Genomic DNA, 21541 nt, shown 5'->3' on the forward strand with positions numbered 1-21541 from the left:
CGCCGAGGGCTGGCGGGTACCGGGGCCACCCCCCTTCGTGGGAAGGCGGCTGGGCGATGGAAATAGCAAGCGGATTGGCTTTGGGATTTTTTTTTTTTTTTTTTTTTTTCCTTCCTAAGCAGCCAAGCTGTGTTTTCTGGAGACCTGTAAATCACTCCTCGTCTTCAGGAAAGAGAGGCGAGGAATACATGATCCAACCAGGCAAAAACGCGGGACGCTTGGGAGCGCACGCGGAGGAAGCCAGGAACTGGCCCCGGGCTGGGGGCTGCCTCCCGGCCGTCCTGCCGAGCCCGTCCCAGCTTGCCGGGCCGGGAGCTGGCACCGCAGCCCGGCATCCTCCAGCCGAGCCGAGCCAAGCCGAGCCAAGCCGGGCACGCCACGCTGCCGCAAGCTGGGAAAGCCAGCGGAGAAGGGAGCCGAGGCTCTCGGCCACCGCCATTAAACCGCACTTTTCCAGCAGGTCAGGTTGCTTCCAAGATTTTAAAATTTTCCATGTTTGCTCAGCTGAAGGGAAGGAAAAAAAAAAACAAACCCCAGAGAAGAGAGGCCGCAGCACTGTTGGAGAGCAGCGCTGGGCTGGCTGGCAGGATCCCTTACACTGGGGTCACCGATTTTCCCAATTTACCAGCGTGCCGGCGGAGGCTGCGTTGGCCAGACCCCACTAACACACCATTGGCGTGCACGTAAATCCAAAGCCATCCCTCCCAGCCGTCCGCAGCCCGACTGCAGCTCTTTCTGGACGCGGCCTGGAGCTCTTTAAGGTTTTGAAGAGCAGGGCTGGGTTTGGTGCCTCTGGCCTTGGGGATCTCCAAAGGTTCCCGTTCCATCTCCGTTCGGCTCTTGCTTATCACATAACGCACAGAATTATCTTTCATTTCTAGACCCCCAAGACGCTGTCGAGCTGCTGGAGCGGAACGAGCCCCAAAGTGCAGCCGTGCCGGAGGCCGGACAGCAGGCAGCACCCAGCGGGAGCCGGGATGCCCGTGCCATGGTGAGGATTTTGCTCGGCAGCTACCAGGGAGCCAGATGCCGTGGGGTTCCAGTCTGCGCGGGGCTGATGACCCTTCCCCACCTCCGTCCAGCGTGCGAGGACCCAGGAGTGCAGTCATGGGGTGATACAGGGCAGAGAAGATCCCCAATATCCTCCCCTCCTCCTCAGCCCCACCAAAGGACAGTCACCCTCCTTGTTTTGTTTCTGCCCAGTTTCGGGCTCGTTTAAGCAGGTCCCTCACGGCCGATTTTGTACAGAACAGGGCGCCAAAGGCTGCAGCTCCCGCCCCCCGGCACGTGGGGTTTTGTTCTCCTCTATCCCGCAACGCGGCCGCAGAGCAAGGGCTGACTCAGCAGCTGACACGTGAGTCCAGAGCTGAGACCACGCTCAGAGCCGCGGGCAAGGGGCCAGCAGCAGCATCGTTCGCCCCGTTAGCAGGAAGGACGGGGCTTGGGCCTGCTTCATGCACGGGCCGACCCCATGGAACAGGCTCGGAGCATCCCGTGGGGAAAGGCCGGCGAGCACCTCTGCTCCGAGGACGTGCACGGGCCAAACATCGGGAGCTGCTGACCTCAGCCAGCCAGAGCAGAAGGGAGGACGGCCGAGGTGACGGCGCGTTGCTGGCCTCCAGCTCTGGCCGCTCGCTCCACGCCCAGGCGCCTCGGTCTGCCCTCCCAAGGCAGCTTCACTCGCCCAGTGTCCCTGCGTGGCCAGGCCTGGGGTGGGTTTCCTCACTCCTGCAGCACCGCTACACGACCACACTGTCCCCGTCACCCCCCAATTCTGGATTTAACCCCAACGGCAGCCCCAGTACTGCAGAGGGAAAGGGATCCAAGCGCTCGCCCTGACCCTCGGGCTGCTCTCCAGACACCTCGGAGCAGGGATTTTCACCATCGCAGTCACACTTGTTACTGCATGTGACCCTTAATTTCTTTGCCCTCTGCTTCCCGCACAAACCACGCTGCCAGCATGCAAGAGTGTCGGGATGGAATACTTTATTCACGTGAATGCTCGGATCCTGGCCCGTCCTGCCTGCTGCAGCTGCTCCCATCTTCTCGACAGTGTGAACAAGGAAGGATTTCTTCATCGCCTTGCTTAAAAACCCCTCAGCATCATCAGACCCCACAAACAAGTACAGACAGTTCAGCTTTGTCCGGGCAGGAGCACAGTGCATAGGGGCGGGCAGCGCTGCGGGGCTGGCAGAGCAAGGAGAAGGGCTCCAGCCCCGAATCGCACAGCTTGTGCACGCGCAGCAGCCACAAAACCTTCCCGCAGCTCCTCTCCCAGCCAAGTAACACCAGGCGAGCCTTAACCCAGGCTCCAGCACCCTCCAGGCCTCGGGGGTTCCTCCTGCTGCCAGAAGCACCCGGGGTTGGCAAAGGATGGGTGCCACCATCTCTTTTACTTGGAAAGCTGACTGCCAGAATCACGTCGGTCTCTTCCGTCACATGCTGGGTCATTTAACCCTCAAAGTGTCCCCTGCCCACTGACAAACACCCTCCCCGAACTATCACAGTAAAAGGAAAAACCTGTACGTTGAGACATACAGGCTGAGTCTTGGGTAGAGAATGGTTTCTGTGCCCGGTGGTCCGGCGGTGGCTGACAGCCCCCAGCCAGCGCTCAGGCACAGAAGGGAGCAGGATCCCCCGCGGCCACCCCCGGCGCATCAGGGCTTCATCCTGCTCAGTCTGATGTCGCGTTCGATTTCGAACTGCCTGTGATCCACGCGCTCCAGGAATGCTTTCCTCTCGATGTACCTGCGGGGAGACAGAGGCGGAGGCCGTAAGCAGTGCCCGTAGCAGCCAGCGCTGCCCCCAGCCCGCGGCAAAGCCGACCCGAAGGGACAAGCAGGGAGGGAAGGTGTCACCTGCCTCCCTCCCTCCCTCCCTCCCTCTCCATGAGCTGATCACCACACTGAGCATCTCCCACAGACACCAAAACTGCTCCGTGGCCTTCTGGGTGTCTCCCAGGGCTGGGGTGAAGGGTCCCCGTAGGCTGGAGCCACGGGCTGGCTGCTTCAGGCTCCAGCTCCTCTCTTAGGGCTGAGAAATGACCTTCACAAACAACTTGAGCGGGCTCAGGGCAGGAGAGGCAGCTCTGAGGCTGCCCAGGCGACCCTGCCCCCAGCAAATCATCCCTCAAACCCTACTGCAGCAGCACAGAGCGATGGCAAGGTGATAACGGGCACAGGGAGCATTAGGGATGCAAACAGCTTCACTCGGCGAGCCTGCAGCAGCTCAGGGATTCAGGCCGGGGGTTTCCCAGCCACAGACCCGCTCCTAACCGCTGCTGAATATGTACTTCTCCCTCTCAGCCAGGCACCTGAGCGCTGCAAGGAAGGCGGCAAGCACGTGTGTTCCTGGAAAAGCACCTTGCCGCTCATTAATGGCACGCAGCTGAATTTTCATGGACTTTGCCGCAAACCCTTGCCACAGAGAGCCCGGGGCTGTGCTACTAATTAACCTACAGAGGGAGCGAAATTGCAATTCAAAACAGGAGCTGTAATTGAATCATCACAATTGTTTTGCATTTGTTCCAGGGTGGCAAACACTCGGCTGTCATGACAAGGTCATTACGCTCGGCCCCAGCGCGAGATGCACGAGCTGCTGCCTTCGTCAGTCGCCGCTTTTCCTGCACCGCAGCTGGTGCTGGCTAACCAGCAAAGCCCAGTGCTTGAAAGCGAGACTGAAGGCTGCAGGAAAGATGAGCATCGCAGGCTCTGCGGGTTTTCCAGGCTCCGGGGTGGCTGCACCGTGCACAAAGGTGCCTCAAATCCAAGTGCATGGGAAGGCTGAAGCCCCCTCCCAGCACCAACAGTGGTCCTTTCTAGGACAGAGGGGCTGCGCTCACAGTGACAAGGTCTCTGCTGTCTGCTACAACTATCGAACCGGCGCCAAATGTGCTCCCAGCACCAGGGTGCCTTTGTCCTTGCTGCGAGGGACGGCCCTGGCACTCCTGCCCACCCAGTCACTGGAAATGAATTAATGCAAATTCATTTCAGGGGGTGATCACACCCCACCCCCCCCACCCCCGGTTTTATCCCCGAGCGGCTGAACGGCCCCGCACGTCCCTGCCACCACCCTGTTCCCACCGCAGCCCGAGCCCGTCTCGCGCTGACACAACTGGGTCAGCTCATCTCCGCCGGCTGTGAGGGGCAGGGGCCCGGCGTGGCGTAACGCAGCCGATGCGCTGGCTGCGAGGTGGTATTTTTCCGGCCCCCTGCCCCTCGCCGTCAGAGGAGGGCCGTGCACCGAGGCCCCCTCCCCACGCCGGCTCAGGAAAGGCGGGCAGGGGAGTGTCGCTTCCCTTCATCCCCGCAAGCAGGGAGGTGACCCGCTCCCGGGGCTGGGCTCCGAGAGGCCACAGGAAGGAAGTTGGGGGGGTCACGTTGTATATTAGTGTGTCATATTGCCTGGGCGTGTGGTTTTCCTCCCCCTCCACTACTAAACAACCACAACCACAGGCGGGAAGGCAAGGGACAGGGGTTACTGCTGTTAACCGGGGAACACTCCAACCGCTTGGGCAACAGCATCCCAAGCAGTTGAATTTGAAGCTCCTTCTGTGACTCGCTTCTCCCAAGCCCAGCAAGGGCTCAGTGCATTCCTCCCCCTCCTCCGTGGCTGCTATGCCTCTCTGGTGGGCAGGGACGCTCCTGGGGGGATCGATACGGATCATGAACCAGGAATGCGGTCTCACGGCCGCAGCCAGCAGCTCTGCACGGAGGAGGAACCGTGACGTTACCCCGTGGCATTGTCCTTGGCCGGCCACAGAAAAGCGCCGCAGGGGCCGGAGCAGAGCCCGAAGGCACTACCTGTGTGCGCAGACTGGGCTTTATGGGGCAGGCAGCCTGGGAACAAGCCCAGGCGGGTTGTACCGCACGCACGCAGAGGCTGGGGGTGCTGACGGACACGAGCAGGGAAGCAGCAGGTCTGCAGGGTCGGTGCAAGCCCACCTGCCCCGCCGTGCCCTGAACCCCGTGCCTGAGCCACGGCTCCGTCTCCAGCTCCCAGGCTGGCTCCGGCAGCGAGGTGCTGCCAAATGGCGGTGCAAAGTGCACGAGCAAGGCGCAAACACCCGTCCTGTGCTTGTCTAAATAACCTTTGCTACCTGAATCAATACCTTCCTGTAAATTATCAGCCTGGGTGGAAACAGGGCAGCCATGATCCATGGCAGAGGAAGGTAAATTTGTCGGAAGAAGAGGCGGTCTCTGCTAACAAGGGCAGCTGCAAACTGCTCTGGGGAGCGTTTCACTGGTGCTGCCTGTCCCCTGCCAGTCACCAGCAGTCACCCAGTGCACCCCGAGCAGGGCCGCTCCCCCACTGGGCCTGCCCTACAAAGGTGACCCAATTAAGAGGCCGCTACACATTTCCATTTATAAAACACATCAAGAGAGATCGACTGCAAAGGGCATAGCTGCCTCCGCTCCTTACTTCAGCCCTTCCTGTTAAATCCAGGGCAGGCCCTCAGGATCTGACACGACCAGGCTGCACAAGCCCGGATCCTGCTGCTGGGGAAATGCAAATCACCGTCTGGGGCTGGTGATACGAGGGGCGGAAAATCAGAGACAAGGGTGGACAGAGCCACGGGGCCGCATGTGTCCCCTCCGCCTCGGGAATCCCGGGGCAAGGCTGGAGCTGGCTGATAACCGGCATCAGCAGCGGAAAGATGCCGCGGCCCCGTTGCTCAGCTGGCCACCAGCGTGCTGGCCGAGCACACGTTGCTGCTGGAGAAGGGCCGGGGAGGTCTGCCACGGCATGAGGAGCGCCGGGCTGTGAACAGTTACTTCTGCAAGGTTACTGCAAAAAAAAAAAAAAGAGAAATAAAGCCTGCCTTCCCTTCTGAGCCAAGAGAAATGCATCCTGCCTTCCTCGAGACACGCACGCGCCATCTCTGTCGTACCCGGCGTGCCTGGCATTGGGCAGAGGCTTCCGGGAGCGAGTTGTAGCTTTCCTCATCAGGCAGATGTTTACAATTACAAATCAGGCCACGCAGGAACCAGAGGTTTCTATCGTACGTTGGCACCAGGGATAAAGGCAGCGCCCCACTTCCTCCTGCCTGGGTTGAAGGGTTAACAACCGCTAATTATGAGTTTTATAGAGATGCGTAAATGATTGCCCACTGAAGGGTGAGCCCTACGTTATTAAAGGAGAAGAGGCGGCCGCGGGAGGGACAACAGGCTCCTGCAAAACAACCTGAAGCCGGCAGCAGCTGTGCCTGCGCGATCTCCCCCCACGCAGGCTGGGAGCACAGCCCTTCACAGCACGGCTGCAAGCAGAAATGCTGCGCGCCCAGCGGCGCTCCTCCCTTCTCCCTTCCTTTACCTTGAAGGTGGATGCATTTCACAGTCAGCAGATACTCGGTTGATCCCCTCACGTTACATGCCTGACTAGCACAAACAGATTCGTAAGGAGTGTCTAAAGTTATCACGGCATCACGTTTCTCATTTGTTTAATGACAAAAACCGCTTGCCAATAGCCCAGCTGATTTTCCAGCCTGGTATGTGGCAGGCAGCAAAAGGCAAAGCTGTCCAAGCTTACAGATGCTCTTAAAATTGCTGCTCTGCTTTGCTGATCTTTTCAATGTGCTGATCCCTTAGTCAGCCTTCAAGGACCATTACGTTAGTGTCTCCAGAAAGATCTGCCAGGCGTGAAGAGCGAGCTGTCCTGCTTGTGTGGGGTGGGAAAGGAAAAAGCTCTGGCCAAGAAAGGTCGACGTGATGGGTTTGAACAAGCAAGAGATGCCACAAAACGCTCAGGCAGGACACCCTGGCCTCTTTGGGGTGCGTGCAGTCCAGCTGAGAGCGAGGGACCCTGATTCAGGCTGCTTCCACTGGCTGCGGAAAGAAACAGCGCGTCCCTGCAACCGGCAGGAGATGGTTTGGCTTTTAACGGTGGTGCTTAAAGTCATTACCACGCTCGGCAGCCACTCAGGCCATCTGCGTAGGGCAAATTCTCACTCCACATCTCATTGGGAGAAACCAGCCAGGTGCCACAGACAGAAACAGGACCCTTCCCTGGAGGTGGGTTCTCCCCAAGCAGCCTGCAGCACCTGAGCATCTCTCCACGGGAGAAGCTCACCCTCCTCCTCCATCCCAGCAGAGCCTGGTACACGGCCTGGCTCTGCCTCCAGACTCCCGGCACGGGCTGTTTCAGCGGAGAGCCTTGGGCACAGGGCTCTGACTGTGCCACAGACAGCATCGGTGATGATGCGGTGTGCTCTGCCACACCTGTACGTGACATAAATCGCTCAAACCTCGGATTTTGGGAATCTCGGAGGAACACCTGCCCCCCTCCAGCACTCCTACTCAATTGCGCTACAGGTTCAAGCGTCCAGAAGCAGATCGGGGCCGATCGGATGGAGAAGGGGTGTTGTGGAAGGGTGCAAGATCTAACTGAAAAAACCCCAGCAGTTATAAAATATCTATTTGAAATACAAAATGCAGTCTGTTGGAATGCAGAAGCTCTGAGTTTTTCCTGCAGAGTAAAAGAACAGCTTACAATAAAAATACATTTTATGAGCTGTCCACTAAGCCGGTTACGTTTTCCCAGAGCTTAGCAAAGCACTTGTAGTGGAAACGCCGCTTCTGATCTTATTATCCTTCCCTGCAGTGCATGTTATTAACTTTCTGTTTTATTTACAGCATTGCCATTTACTTTTATGATACTTCCATTAACTTCATTGGAGTGAACATTGCTTGACGCACACAATCAACGCCCAGTGCTGCCGTAATCTTTAACACACCTTGCCAGCTGTTCCAGGTTTGCATACATCTTTACACGGGAGGAGGGGAGGACAGACGCAGCTGGAACATGTCATTTGAAGAACGGAACAAAAAACATACCTCCCAATTTGAGACTTTTTTTTTTTTTTTAAAGAAAGGAAACAGGGCAAAGGCAATTGTGTTTCCGCGTGGGAGTGCTGCACTAGACCGGTTCACACTGCATCTGTGCCACTAGCAGGAGAGAAGATAAAGCACAGCCAGACTCGACTCTAGCTGGACTTGACCCTGCTTGCAGACTTACCTGTCTCCCTGTGATACCTAGAGCAGCTACTGGCTTATATATCCCTAGGATAAATCCTCAGAAATCCCATGGGTTTGCCGAACTCTCTGTAGCAAGCAATGGGGTTCCTACATGTATAGGAAGTGGTGGGAAATGCTGGACTACTACTAGGTGAAGTCCCACTTACCCGTCTTTCCCTCGGTTATGGATTGCCAGCTCCTCCACAATCCCCTCCTCCTCCTTGAAGTTCTCCCAGTCCAGTTTAGATTTCTCCAGTGTGCTCATCTTCTGCTTTTTGGAGCCAATCTTCCCCAGGAGGCTGCTCATACCGCTTGGCCTCTTCACCCTGATGGAGATAAGGGAGCAAATGTTACTTAAATGCGGGGAGACAGCGTCAGTTAGCAATTAAAAACAGAGCTGAGAAACGTCATGCGTGAGAGTGGTGGCCTTGATGGTGGCAAGCCATTGCCACTAAACAGATGGCCACCAACTTCAGGCAGCCTGCAAGGTCACGCTTCCTGCAGATCCTGCTCCGCTGTTCCCCTGGAAGCAGCAGAGTTCGTTACACACATATCTCAAGTGCTTGCTTTTTGTGAAAGGGCTTTTTCATTTATCTTCTTAAGAGAACAGAAAGCTTTCAGGCCAAGAGAGATCATTAAATCATCTAGTTTGACCCCTTGTATATACCAGGCCAAGCCATTCCACTGATCACCTCTGTGCTAAGCCCAGTTCTTTGTCTTCAGTTTAAAGTGGTGTTTTCTGGAAGAGATCCAGCCTCAGTGCGTCACCAGCGCTGACAACACATCTAGGAATTAACCATTTCGTTGGTATCAACATGCCTGTTCTCAACTAGATTTTGTCTAGCTTTAGGTTCTGGTGGCTGCTGCTTATTCTAAACCTAAGAGTACTTCGGTGCCCAGGCAGGTCTCATTAGTAAAGTACTCATACGTTACACCATAACGAACTTACATCTGAATTTTTTTTTTTTTTTTGACAAACAGATGGAGCTCTTTATTCCTCTGATTGTAATGCATTTCATCCCGGCCGGTACGTCATTTCTAAGGTTTTGTCCCCCTGCTTACGTTTCACTGCTCTTTGAAGACGGGGGGCACCAAAACCGAGTGTAACCCCCACCCTTCTCGTGACTGCAAATCTGTTTCTGTCCAAGGATTGCCTAAATCCCGTTAGTTACACCATCACGCAACACGTGGAGTCCTACACCATCTCCAAGGTCCCCGTTTAGCAGGAAGACCACCTTCGTCTTTCATCTCCTTGTTCTTAGAGGACCGACATCCCACCTGCTTGGCAGGGCCCCCAAATCTCCCCTTTATGCTGGGAAATGCACACACAGGGACTCAGGTCACAGGTCGGACAATTCTCAGGGCTAGGAACCCGTAAAACAAACTCGTATTAACCCCTTCTTAAACCCCCCCAGGAGAGGGGGGGCAAACAGCATCCCATTGAACTCTGTGTTTACACACATTCCAGAGATAACTCCAGGTCTGCAGGGCCCTTGCCTCTGCAAGAAGCCGGAGAGGAAATGATTCTCGTTCCTGAGAGATGGAGGAATTTTTTTTTGGGGGGGGGGGGGGGGGGGGGGCCAAGGAAGGCAGCCAGGTGAGCGTGGCAGACCGCTCTCCCTCAGTTCTCTCCAAGCATGTCCTGCCCAGGGGTAGTTGTTCTTGGGAAGGCATCCAAAGCTGTCCTTATTGGATCATTAGCGTGGTTTATGCTTCCATAATTTGCAAGCCTCTAAAGGAAAATAATGCCACAGTTTATATGGAATTAAATCAAAGAAAAAGATGTCTTTGTAAGCCTCAGCCGGAAGATTCTCAATGCGAGAATGGCTTGCCATGGTCACTTGGGGTTGCAGCTTCCTGACATAGACATATTTTGGCTACAAACCCTGCATTAAGGGCATCTTGTCGGGCTCCATAGCCACAGGACAAAGCTGCCAGCCCCTCCTCATACTGCCCAGCTGGAGGAGCAGAAATATCCCAGGACCTGGCCCTCTCATCTCTTTCAGTCCCTGCCTGCTGCTGGAGAACGTGCCAACAGCCCGAACTTTTCATTCTGCGGGGACACAGAGCAAGCTGGATGCTCTTTTATTCACCTCTATCCCTGAACATCAAGATGTCAACAGCCCTCACAGCATGATCATGCAATAAAACCTTGATCCTCGCTCAGCCTCTCCTGTATTTTTCAAGACACGACGGCTCTGAGTATCTGCAGGTAGCAGGAAAGTGGTGCAAGGGGGCAAAACGTGTAAAGGTGTTCTCAGCACAAGGTAAAAATGAAGAGATTCAGTTCCCACAGCTGGCTATCCAGGACTACACGTGAGCCTTGCACAACCACCAAACCCAGTATCAGATGCGCGTTCAAGTGGCGAGGGAGTGGGAGGAGAGGAGATGCGACAAGTAAGAAGGCAAAACCAAACCAAATCTTGGACAAGCATCCCCTGTGGCAGAGCCTGCCGAGCAGCCGCCTAGACGGCAGAGCCTGGTGCTCGTGCACGGCAGTTCCTTCTGCTGGGAGGGAGACCTCAGATTTTAGCAAGGGACTTAAAGTAAAGATGCTCTGAGACAGGTCTAGAGAAGTGCTACGGCTGATCCAGTTGGCAACGTTCCTCTCCCCTCTGTCTGGCAGGCAGAAGGTGTTTAAATTAACACAAGGTATTCAATAACGCATTTCTCTGAATACACTTAACTTTCCAGACTCACTTGCGCTTACAATTCTACCTTTGAAACAGGGGAAGCAGGGATGCAGAAACGGAGGGTGTTGTCCCTTGTCCCTATGTGTCTCCTAAATGGTTTTTGAGGCAAAGAACCCAGATGGCATAAGAGCCATCTCACCTGTCCGAGGGCGCTCACAGCTCACCTGCATCCGGGAGCCTACAGCTGTACTACAGACACGCCTGCCTCTGCAAAAGACACAGCACGCACCTGGAAAACCCACTTGAAGCCATTTCAGGATGTCTCCTGGGTGTCAGAGCTACGCCGGCCCCACAGAGTGACAAGCAGGCTCAGAGGCAGGCTCGCACACGTCAAGACTGCTGTCTTATCGGCTGAACCTCGAGCTGCCGGCAGGGAAAAGCTGAGTTGGGACAGGGGCCAATCGGCCAGGCTGGGCCACAGCACGCGTCCCTGCACGAAACGCGGGCTGGGACACGCTGACAGGCAACTGCCATCCCCAAACCACGGTGGAAGATATCCATGAGCAAAGGGAACCAAAGGCAAGAGATGGTTCGTGGGCAGAGGGGGAAGCGGAGGCGGTGCTGGCTTCACAGCGGGGAGCAGGGGCTGCAGGCTAGATGGAGGTTGCTCATCACACATCTTTTCTCCCATGGGAATTCCTGGCATAAATTAACAACCTCTACATGCACACATCCATCTGTAACGGTGCTCAAGGCCTCTGTATCTCCTCTTGGCCATGGATCTCAGGAATATCCCTTAAAAGATAGAACTCACCCCATGTTTGAAGGTACAGAGTCTAGGTTATGAGCATGGACCTCCACGAATGGCTTCTAGATAGCCACAAGAACACGTGCAAGCCAACGGTTCCTTCAAGGCAAGGGAACGTAACGAAACAGGGCAGGCTATGTTGCACCCTCGTGTTGATGACTACTCCAAAATTACTGCTAATATCTGGTGCCAGCCCCGTGCTGGAGCCTGGCCCTGGGCTGGATGATCTGGCTCTGCTGCTGCCTGGACAATTCGGTGCTGCTTTGCAGCAGGACCAAGGCTGGGCCAGGCAACGAGATGGAGCGAGGCACGGGCTGAAGGACATGTTCGAGTCTGCTGCCGAGTCTTCGCTCGGCGCTGAGCCTTTCATCACCCTGAATAAATCCAACAGCAAACCTGGGGGTGGGAATTCCTATGCTTGTGCCAAAATGAAGTAAATGAGAGACATTAAAGTCCAATTAAAAACTTGCTTGGCCTTAAATGCCTCATCTGTTTAAAAAGCAAGTAAAGGGGCCTGATTAATTGCATTCAGTGCCAACAAGAGGAATTATTACCCTTTTTGTACTCATTAAAGGTATCTGCTGTGGCATCTTTAATCACCAAGGCATTTAAAAGAGAGAAAGTAATTTGCTAAGACATAATGGATCCCGGGGATGAGAATCAGGACAGTCGCCTATTCAGGACATAAAGACACGCTCTTACTTTCCCTGATTAAAAAGCATGGCTCAAATCAGCCCCTGAACCAGCAAATAAGCGTGCTGGTGAGCTCTGCCTTGGCAGGGGATTCCCCTGCACCCATCTAATGTCTTCGGGATGAGGACCGTGCCTGTGCATCACCCAGCATGATCGCACACAGGGACAAACAGCAAGCCGAGGGCTCCCTTGCTGTCCCACCGCAGGCGAACGTGCTCTGTATTCCTGTCCCTAACAACGAGGCTTCCTCCCGTCTCGGCGCGAGCCCACAGCCCGACCCGGACCTTAGCAAACTGCTGCTACACCGATGATAAAGTGCCACTGTCACACGTAATCCCCTCTGTCTTGTAACATAAAGGTTGGCAGCGTCCGGGAAATGCGTGCCCGCCTCCAAAGAGGCGGACTTCATCGCAAGCTTTATAAAATAATCTTCAAGCGATGGGAAAACAGGGCTACAAAGGTCTCATAGTACGTCCTGCCAGCCAAAGCCAGAAGAGTTCCTCTGCCACCCACCCACCCACCCAGAGATGGGTGCTCTGAGGGCTTCCTGACACCAACCCCGCGCGCACCGGAGGTTTCGGTACTTCATCAGCCTTTCACTTACTTAAGTTTTCCCCAGTGACTAAATTTCCTTGCTCAGCTTATGACTTGTTATCTTCTTCCTAGTAGCTACTAAGAACAGATCATTCCCTCACTTTTCACAGCAGCCTTTTATGTCTTTGAAAGCTTTTCATATCCCCCTCCCTGCTCAGCCTGCTCTTGCCTAGACTAAACAATCCCGGGTCCTTTCAAGCTTTTCTCATTCCTCATGGTTTCCAGCCCTCTGACCACTCTCACTGCTCTCTCCGGATGCTCTGCTATTGGCCCACATCTTCCTCAAAACACAGCACCCAAAACGGGAAAGAAAGGGCTTCACCCACGGCTTTACCGGCACTGGGAGCAGGAGGAATACTTCAGATGCCTTGTGAAGCGTGCAGCTCCTTACACGGCCTCCTATGACGTGCGCCTTTTTTCACAACCGTGTGACACCGTTGACTCATGTCGAGCCTGTGATTCACTGAAATTTCTGTCTGCTCCACTGCTGCCAAGCCAGTTATTTCCTTCCTTGATTGGGGCCAATGATGACCACTACCCAAGGGCAGAGCTTTGCACGGGTCCTTCTGCGCCGCTCCTCCTGTTTGCCCTCACGCTTCCCTCGACACAGCAGATCTCAGATGTCTTCGCGAATCAGCCTCTCCCTATTCACAACACCCGTGCCGCAGCTGTTGAAGAGTAACACTGGGGAAAGCACCTCCCGTCTTTGTGAAACACCTACGGGACACAATTTAGCAGCTGAACCAGCACCAGTCGGCCAAACAAGATCAAGCTGATGGCCAGGAGCAGGCAGGGACCAGCATGTCAGACTGCCGGAGCTGCTGTTCATGTAGTCCGACTCGAAGGAACGATGGGTGCTCAAAGGACACCTACTCACGTGTTGATCAAGGAGCAAGCAGCGTCCCCAGCTCCAGCTCCACCCTTGGGGATCACAAACCCTCTGCTGCTCTGTTTCTGCTGGCTCCCCAGGAGCGTGCAGACTGCAAACCCTGCGCTGTTTCTCCATCCTCCTTCTTGTGGATAATAACTACCTCTGTAGCAGGAAGGCCCTACTTCTGTCTTCTATCAATAAAGAAAGGCTCAATTTGTAAGAAGCAAATGCTGAACTCAAATTAGGACATTACTGATGCTTAGCTAACACCCCAACGCTGCCCCACCCCTCTTCTTCTTATGTCACATCCTGGGAAAATAGCGTGAGCAAATGCATTTAAGAGGACAGTCACTGATGAATACAAATCACAAGTGAGATGCTCGTTTTCCCCCTGTTAATGAAACCCAACCCCTGAGTCCCTGTTAAACGGAGTGGCTAACAACCTGTTTCATCAATGAGGATCTTGTGACAAAGTGGCCGCTGCAAGACTCGGACCAAGTAGCACATTTTTGTAGACGATGCTGATTCTACCAAGGCGTCCTGCAGACCCTGCAGCTACGTGGTGGAAGAGACGAGAAAACAGAGCAGGACATCTTCTCTGGCCTCATAGCAGGCTTTTGCACCTCCCAGAGCAGAGACAATTTGGTGCTGGGCACTCTATCACCTTCCAGCGTTCATCCAAAACATCTGGTGACTTGCTTTTTTCAGAAATAAATCTGGACTCACAGAGATGACATGACTTCATCAGCAGAAAAATCTTCGGAGGCCAGGAAAGAACCCGTATCTCCTGCCCCAGCCTTTGTACACAGATTATCAAGGAAATCACCTTTACCCTTTACCATTAAAAAAGGCAGGTTACACCTACAACCTAAAAAATCCACTCTGAAGGAAGGTTCAGAACCAACGTGGATAGTTTTTGTTGTGCGTTAGATGATGAGACCATTGCAACGGGCCAGGGCGCTTACGCTGTCTGGCACAAGAGGACAAGCAGGAGGCATCTGCTCGCAGGTCTTTCAGCATGGCTGAACGGCTTTGCAAATCTTCAAGCAGAAGAACCCAACTCAAACACAAGCTGTAACGCGAACCGCTTCCCTGCTGGCTGCCCGCAACGCAGAGCAGCACGTCAGATCCCACTTTCAGAACAGGATGCCGGCGAGTAAATGTCACCGCGTGCAGAAAGTTGGCACCTCAGGCAGCCCCGAAAGCACCGTGTTCATCACCAAGCCCCAGCTCTCCTGCAGCCCCTCTCCTGCCCAGCTCCCTTCCCCTAGGATATTTACTTGCAGTGCAGCGATGGCACCTCTGTTGCTGTCACCCCAAGCGCTTTGATGGCAGGGATGTAGGTGAGAAACTGCCGCTCAGGAAAGACAAGAGCACAAGATTTTGTAAACAGTAATATCTATTCCTGCCACGAACCGCTGTAAAGCTGAATAGTTTCCTTAACAGCAGGAAATGGTTCTCATATAAACTAACCACAGCTGGGCAAACGATGCAGCCAGTAAATACTTTCATTTTAATAAAGTGGAAGATTCCTGCCCAATGCACCACGGATCACCCGCCCCGCTGTCCTCCCTTCAAACAAAAATGTGCATGGGTGCGTGAGAGACATCGCACGAGGAGGATGCACGCAGAGACCTGGCTGGTGGCCCCTGTGCCAGCTCCGCTGCTCACTCCCAGCCTCTCCAGACCATCCTCCTCGACAGGGGAGCGAAGACGCTGATGGGGAGGAAGAGGGGCACACGGCAGGAAGGGAAGCGCGGTGCCATCTGCTCCTCAAGGTCAGGGTGGTCCAGCTGGATGGAGCAGGCGGCAGCAGAACAACGGTGCCTGGTATCGCCAGCTTGCAGGAACCTTCCCCAGAATGATAAAACGGGTCTTCCCCTTCAGAGCTTAAAACCGACCAGCTCTTCCCATCCCTCACCCTGCGTAACTGGCCAAGAACAGAAAAATCTCCCAGGCCAAACCCAACTGCATTGGTTTTTTTTTCCTCCACTTGGCATCATTTCCCGAACGGGCACTCAGATGGATGTGGAGAGCAGCCCAGCTCGTTCTCAGCCTTGCCTGTCACAACAGGTATTTAAAGAAAGCAAACAAGAAAGCTTCCCTGACACCAAACAAACAAACATTTAAATCCCAAGTGGAAGGGGGAAAAAAAAAAAAAAAAAGAAGCAAGAAACAAGGAGGAAATGAAGATAAAAGGTGGGGTGGATGCTGCTGGAGGGCTGGCAGGGTGGTGATGATCCTGTTTGGATGGCGGCACCCAGGACCGAGCAAAGGCAGGGCAGGCTGGCAGGGAGAGGACGGCCCGATTCCCCTGCTTGGCCAGGGCAGCGCCATCCGAGGAGCTCGTTGCCAGCTCAGACAGTGGTGCCTGTCTGTATGCTCCGCTTGCTCAGCTGGTAGGAGATACTCAGCATTTACACCCTAAAGCACACATAAACTGAGCCAAAGAACCTGCCTGAAACACTCTAGGAGTAGCAACGATTTTTTGAGGCAGGGTTATAAACCCCTATCATCGCAGTGAGGGAGCATAAAGCTTCTGGCACTCTTCGGAGTGACACGCACCAAACCACTGCGGAAAAGCAGCCACGACGGAGGCAAACCCCATTTGGCGGTGCCACGGGGCACGACGGAGCAGGCAGCTACATCCAAAGGTAGCCAGAGACGCAAGTACACTGGCAAAATGCAATTACCCTGCCTGCCATCCTGCCAACAGACCGAGGCAAACTTCTATCTGCTGCACGGAGGGCGTCGCTGTCAGGAGCAGTCAGCAGCTCCCGGTGAAAATACTCCGAGTACAATTACCCCTGCAGAAGGTGCTGGTCTGACTGCAGCGGGGCCAGCCTGAAGTACTTGCAAACAACAAGAAAATGTGGGTTTTAAGTCGAGCTGACAGCATGAGTTAACTCTTCTGGGGCTTTTGTTTGGGCTTGCCAACCCAAGTTAACCCCAAGCTGCTTTGCCATCACTGCTGTTGCAATGCAAGCTAGCAAAAGGTGAAGAGCTAAGCTGAGCCCCAGGTCCTCTCTGGTTTCTGATGTCACCCCATACCCCCTGAGACCTCAGAACAGGCTCACGGTGAAGACCCCTACCCGAACGCTGATGCACACAGCTTCTCTCCGCTCGTAGGAAGTCTTTGACACCGACTCTGCTGAGCTGAGGAGGCAATCCAGGATCACGGCACAAAGCACAACTACTGTTAAAACAAGCAACGTGTCAGTCACACGTGGAAGAGAAGGTGTAACCTCTCAAGAAGCGACAGTGATAGCTCTCCTGCCCACACACTCGCTTGCCTTCCTACAGGCAGTGTCTACGCGGAAAAGAGTTTAAGATGGAGATAAAAGCCACCGCCAGGCAAGGACAGACGGACTGCTACACCCCGGCAGCTCAGCAATCAAAGCCTGGCTGAGATGACGCGGTTTCCGTCAGGGCAGACGCGACAGACCAAATGCACGCGTGATGCTGCCTCGGTGAGGATTGCTGCAGGCAGAGCTTGCCGCAGGCACAGTTGATGCTGGATGCGTTTGTGTCTAAACACAGCTAGCGGGGAACAGAAGTTTGTCGCAGGGGAATACTCCCACCTCCCAGCAGCAGTGAGCGGCGGCCCACCAAAGGGCAATGCTCTGGTATTCCAGCTACTGTTTTATTGCTGGATTTGTTATTAATCCAGTGCAGCGAGTTTCTGTGGGACTTTACAAGTTGCGCAATGCCGCTTTGCTCTGGCAGAACGCACCTCACCTTCAGGAGGGGAACAAGTGTCACGGTACCAGCTTACGAACAGCAAAACCGACGTGGCAGGCGGTGAAGGAGCTCGCAGACGTTCATGCCGCCAGAGGTCCCGGCTAGTGAGTTCTTTTCTGGTGCGTTCTCAGAGATACACAAATACCTCGTGCTCATCTCCATGTCATGAATTGTGCTGGATAGGCCTTTCCAAAGCGCAGGGCTGGAACAACAGATCTAAGGGCTGCCTTGCTCCAAACAGGACAGCGCAGTCCGCTCCCCAAACTGGGAAACAACCCAGGTGTAAATACACGGTAACAGTGCACACACAAATATAGTTATTCAAGGAACAAAACCAGAGTTAGGTCTCCATACACACCAAGACGCAAATTTTCTGAGCCGGGAAGGAGAGGGGATGCTTTAGCTCAGGAACAGCAGAGAGCAGCAGCAGTAACACACGGGCGCAGCTTGGCCAGAGTTGGCCTTTCCTCAAGCAGGTCCCATCCCATAGCATCCACCAGGTCTGCACCCACCTCTCTGGAGGACCTGGTTGAGAAGCACGGGCTGGAGTCTTATTTTACAGGCTTTGGAGGACATGTTCATCAAATAACACATCAGTTCTCGGGGAGCTGGCTGGCTCAGGAGGAGCTTCTGACCTGCAGGTCCCCTTATCAGCAGGAAGGGCTCGTTAGGGAACGGACCAGGGTTTCCTGCGCAGGACCGAACCCTTTGTGAAGGGACTGCTGCCATGGAGAACCTGCTTCCTAATGGCCAGAGGAAACAAAATATTTCCCTTGGGCCTCTGAGACAGAGTTGCTATGGGGTGGCTGTCAACAAAATAAAGTTGTGCTTGTGGAGCTGGGTAGCGCACGCCACGCACGGGCTGTTACTGCAGAATAAAGGTGCTCCCGGCAGCATCACTGCCTGCCCCGAGCGCCGGGGACGATTCAGAGCGGCATAAGGCCCCTCTGTACCAGTATAACTGCAGCTGCCCTCCGGGCTGTACTGGCAGAACTATTTTAGCAAAAACAAAATCTCGCACCCTCCTAATCAGTGTGACATTGTGTGGAGACCACGGCTCGCTCTGGCTCCTCTCCAGCCTGGAGCACAGACGGAGGCTGTTTCAGTACCAGACTCTCCTAATGCATTTGCAGCGGGCCAGCCAATTACACTACAATACCTACGTATGGAGCTCAACAGGAGCTTAACTGAAAGAGCTGTAGCATTCAAATGACTTTTGATACTATGAAGACGTTAACGATTCCAACCCAGCGCTAACCGGCCCTGTCTGATGCTCGGCTGATGGGTAAGGACCTGTAACTCGGGGCTTGGTCTGCAGCCAAAGCTACGCCCCTGTTAGCTCAGCTCAGCCCTGCAGCTGCGGCCAAACGCTGACAGAGTTGCCCCTTCCCAGCTGGAAACTGCTGCAACTCCTCACATGAGCTCTCCTCCACCCAGGACATCCAGGCAATACAAACCAGACCTGCTCCTGCCACCGAAGGACCACGTTACATGCACCAGAACTCCCAAATCTGTTCCCACGTGGACTAATCTGAACCCGCAAAGCACCGCTTGCATTTATTCTTTATACTGAAAAATATCATGCAGGCTCTTCATGTGTATTTTACATTGCTCTTCAGTGCCGTAAACATTTTGGGATAATAAATGTGCCAGTTTCAGATGGAGTTTGCTACACCAGCACAGAACCGGCACACCTACCCCACTCCAAGGCGGTTAACTATATTTAATTTGGTATCTTAGTGCTGCCACTGGCAAGTGGCAATAAATGCCTTTATAAAGCTGTCCGCACTGTGTATGTGTGGGAAGGTACTTCTACTATTGTCATTTCTGATCCAATACACAGAAATCAGCAAAAATGCCTACATAAACAAGTTATTCCTACGTGGCTGTGAGGTATCTCACACCCTAACAGCAGGGAAGAGCGAAAAATAAAAGTGAGAAGGCATGATGCTTTTGGTACCCACGTCTAACAGAAGATACTGCAAGTTGGTCGCTGTGGCATACAGCATGCTTGCTGGGCTACAGCTTGGGTCATACCCTGGAGTATTCAAGAGTAACACCCTGTGTTCCGCCCATATTTAGCCATGGAAATAAGTGTGACTTGACTTTCAAACACTTGCAGTTCTCACTGACTTCACTGGGTTCAGTTGAGACGTTTCAAATAAAACAATAACGACCACAACTCTGGGCTGGGACCAAGCACAGACCATTTTTATCTTAAAAGGCATTTGTTTGAGAACATTCAGAGCTGCTAGAACCAACGGCGCTAAAATTATTTCACTGTGCAAGCCTAAAAACGTTGACAGCTTTGTCTGCAAAACGACACGGATTAATTGGTGGCCAATCCTTAAAAAAAAAATAGTTAGGAAAAAAATTGCTGGCAAACAAGAGGAGAAATTCTTCCTCTCTTCAGAGGCTCACCCCTTCCTCCTTTGTCTAACAGCGGATCTTTTGTTCAGGATTTCAGTTGCAAGCAGCCCCGAGGTACGTGGAGAATGTCTTGGTTACGAGGAGCCCTCCAGACTGGTGCGCGGACTCGGTTTTAATCGGCAGAGAAACCGCTCCAAATCACGCCTAAGAAGCACTGCTAATGGAATTGTTCCAGCGCTAAAGGGATTTCAAAGTGAATGAGCGCGGAGGGCAGAGCAGCTGGTGCGACTCCCAGGTCGCTCCTTACAGCGCGGTGTGCCACGCAAGGAGGATCTAACACCCCGACCATCCTAGCCTTGAGAAAACAACCCCCAGCGTCCCCCGTCGTCCCCCCCCCCAGCAATACAGAGTCCCTGGCTCTGTCCCTGCGATTCACGGGCAGCCCCAGCCTTTAGTCCCGATTAGCTTCCCTCTGCATCAGATCAATGCCAGGCTCGGATCAAAATGAGGTGAGAAAGGCAGAAGTAGGGAGGGGTCCCCCCACCGCCTCCCTCAGCAATTAATCTGACAGCTTTAAGAACAGTTCTGATTAAAACAAATACACCACCTTCCCACTGGCAAATGTTTGCAAAGCTCAGCAGCCTAGGACAGGGGAAAGTTCCAAGGAAATTAAGTCAGGGTGAAGGAGTGTCAGGGCTCCCTAACACAAATGCATGGCTACAACGAGCAACAAACTAGAGCTCAGTGGAGCAGTTGCTCTGCAATGTCATACAAATGAATAAATAGCGTGAATATAATGTATTATCTTCCAGTGGAAAGCCTGGCCTGGCAGCATGTGGGACTATGGGGGACAATAAACATTTGGGCACTGCTACAAGCAGCCATAAAACAAAAATGAGGGTTTGATCACATTTAATTGCTTTTGGGAAGGGTAACATCACCGGGGTATCCATCACAATTACCTTCCCTTCTGAGAAACTGTTCCATCTCAGATTAAGAGCTGGGATCAAAGATGGTATTTCAGGGGGAATACCCTAAAAAGCTTTAAAGATGCGTGCCATAGAAAACCTGGAGTCCAACCCCGGAGAAAGGAGGCAGTAAGAAGTTAACTGATGAAAGGACGCGCTCTTCTTCTCAGCTACACCTACCTAAGGCTGGTGGCTGCAGAAGAGGCTCCGTAACAAACCAGAGGACAGTGCAGAGAGCCCAAAATGTATGCAAGAGGAGAAACTAAGATTAGCCCGTGGTTTTTTTCCAGGGTTTGACTGAAGTGTTTTGAATGCCTGAGGCTGGCAAGGCTACCTCCGAGTGCCTTCCAGCTTTGGCAGCAGCCACTCAGAAGAGCTGCCCTTCCTCTTCCCAGGGACCCACCTCACTGGAAATAGATTTCAAGTCCCCAGAGGAAGAAGATGGAAACAGCTGACTTCTCCCAGCCACAAGCTCAGTTGTCACCTTCCAGCCAGAGGCAGGCAGAGGAGTAAGAGCAAGGCTTCCCTTCCGCCCACGCAAAGAGGGAGGCTCCCAAACAGATTTTGCAGCTAATATCCACCTACCGAAAGCTGCTCGGAAGCCACAGCTCTCACTGTATGCGGAGATCGCAACCCGGCAGGGCTCCCACTACCTCCAGCAGCCCCGTGCAGACGGAGGGTGGCAGGGCCGGGGTTTTCATGACACATCATCTCTGGAATTCACTGGTGAGCATCCCACAGCCTCTGCTTGGTACGATGCCAGAGCCGTTTCTCAAATCCTGCGTGACCTACCAGCTGCTGAGGGTAAACCAGCAAGGCATACATCATCCAGAGAGGAGACAAGATCAGCA

At 53.8% G+C, this 21541-nt stretch overlaps 1 protein-coding gene across 1 annotated transcript in view; it reads right to left on the reverse strand.

Moving 5' to 3' along the window:
- Window positions 1–1973: 1973 nt before the first annotated feature.
- CFDP1 (craniofacial development protein 1) overlaps window positions 1974–21541 on the reverse strand; it is a 65350-nt gene continuing 45782 nt past the window's right edge. Inside the window, exons 6-7 of the mRNA XM_075765197.1 lie at window positions 8180–8338; window positions 1974–2748 (exon numbers count right to left, since the gene is read on the reverse strand). Coding sequence (XP_075621312.1) covers window positions 2658–2748; window positions 8180–8338 — 250 coding nt within the window. The 3' untranslated portion in view covers window positions 1974–2657. The remainder of the gene's footprint in view (window positions 2749–8179; window positions 8339–21541) is intronic.

This window comes from Balearica regulorum, chromosome 13, assembly GCF_011004875.1.
Source record: "Balearica regulorum gibbericeps isolate bBalReg1 chromosome 13, bBalReg1.pri, whole genome shotgun sequence".
In the NCBI taxonomy this organism is placed as follows: domain Eukaryota; kingdom Metazoa; phylum Chordata; class Aves; order Gruiformes; family Gruidae; genus Balearica; species Balearica regulorum.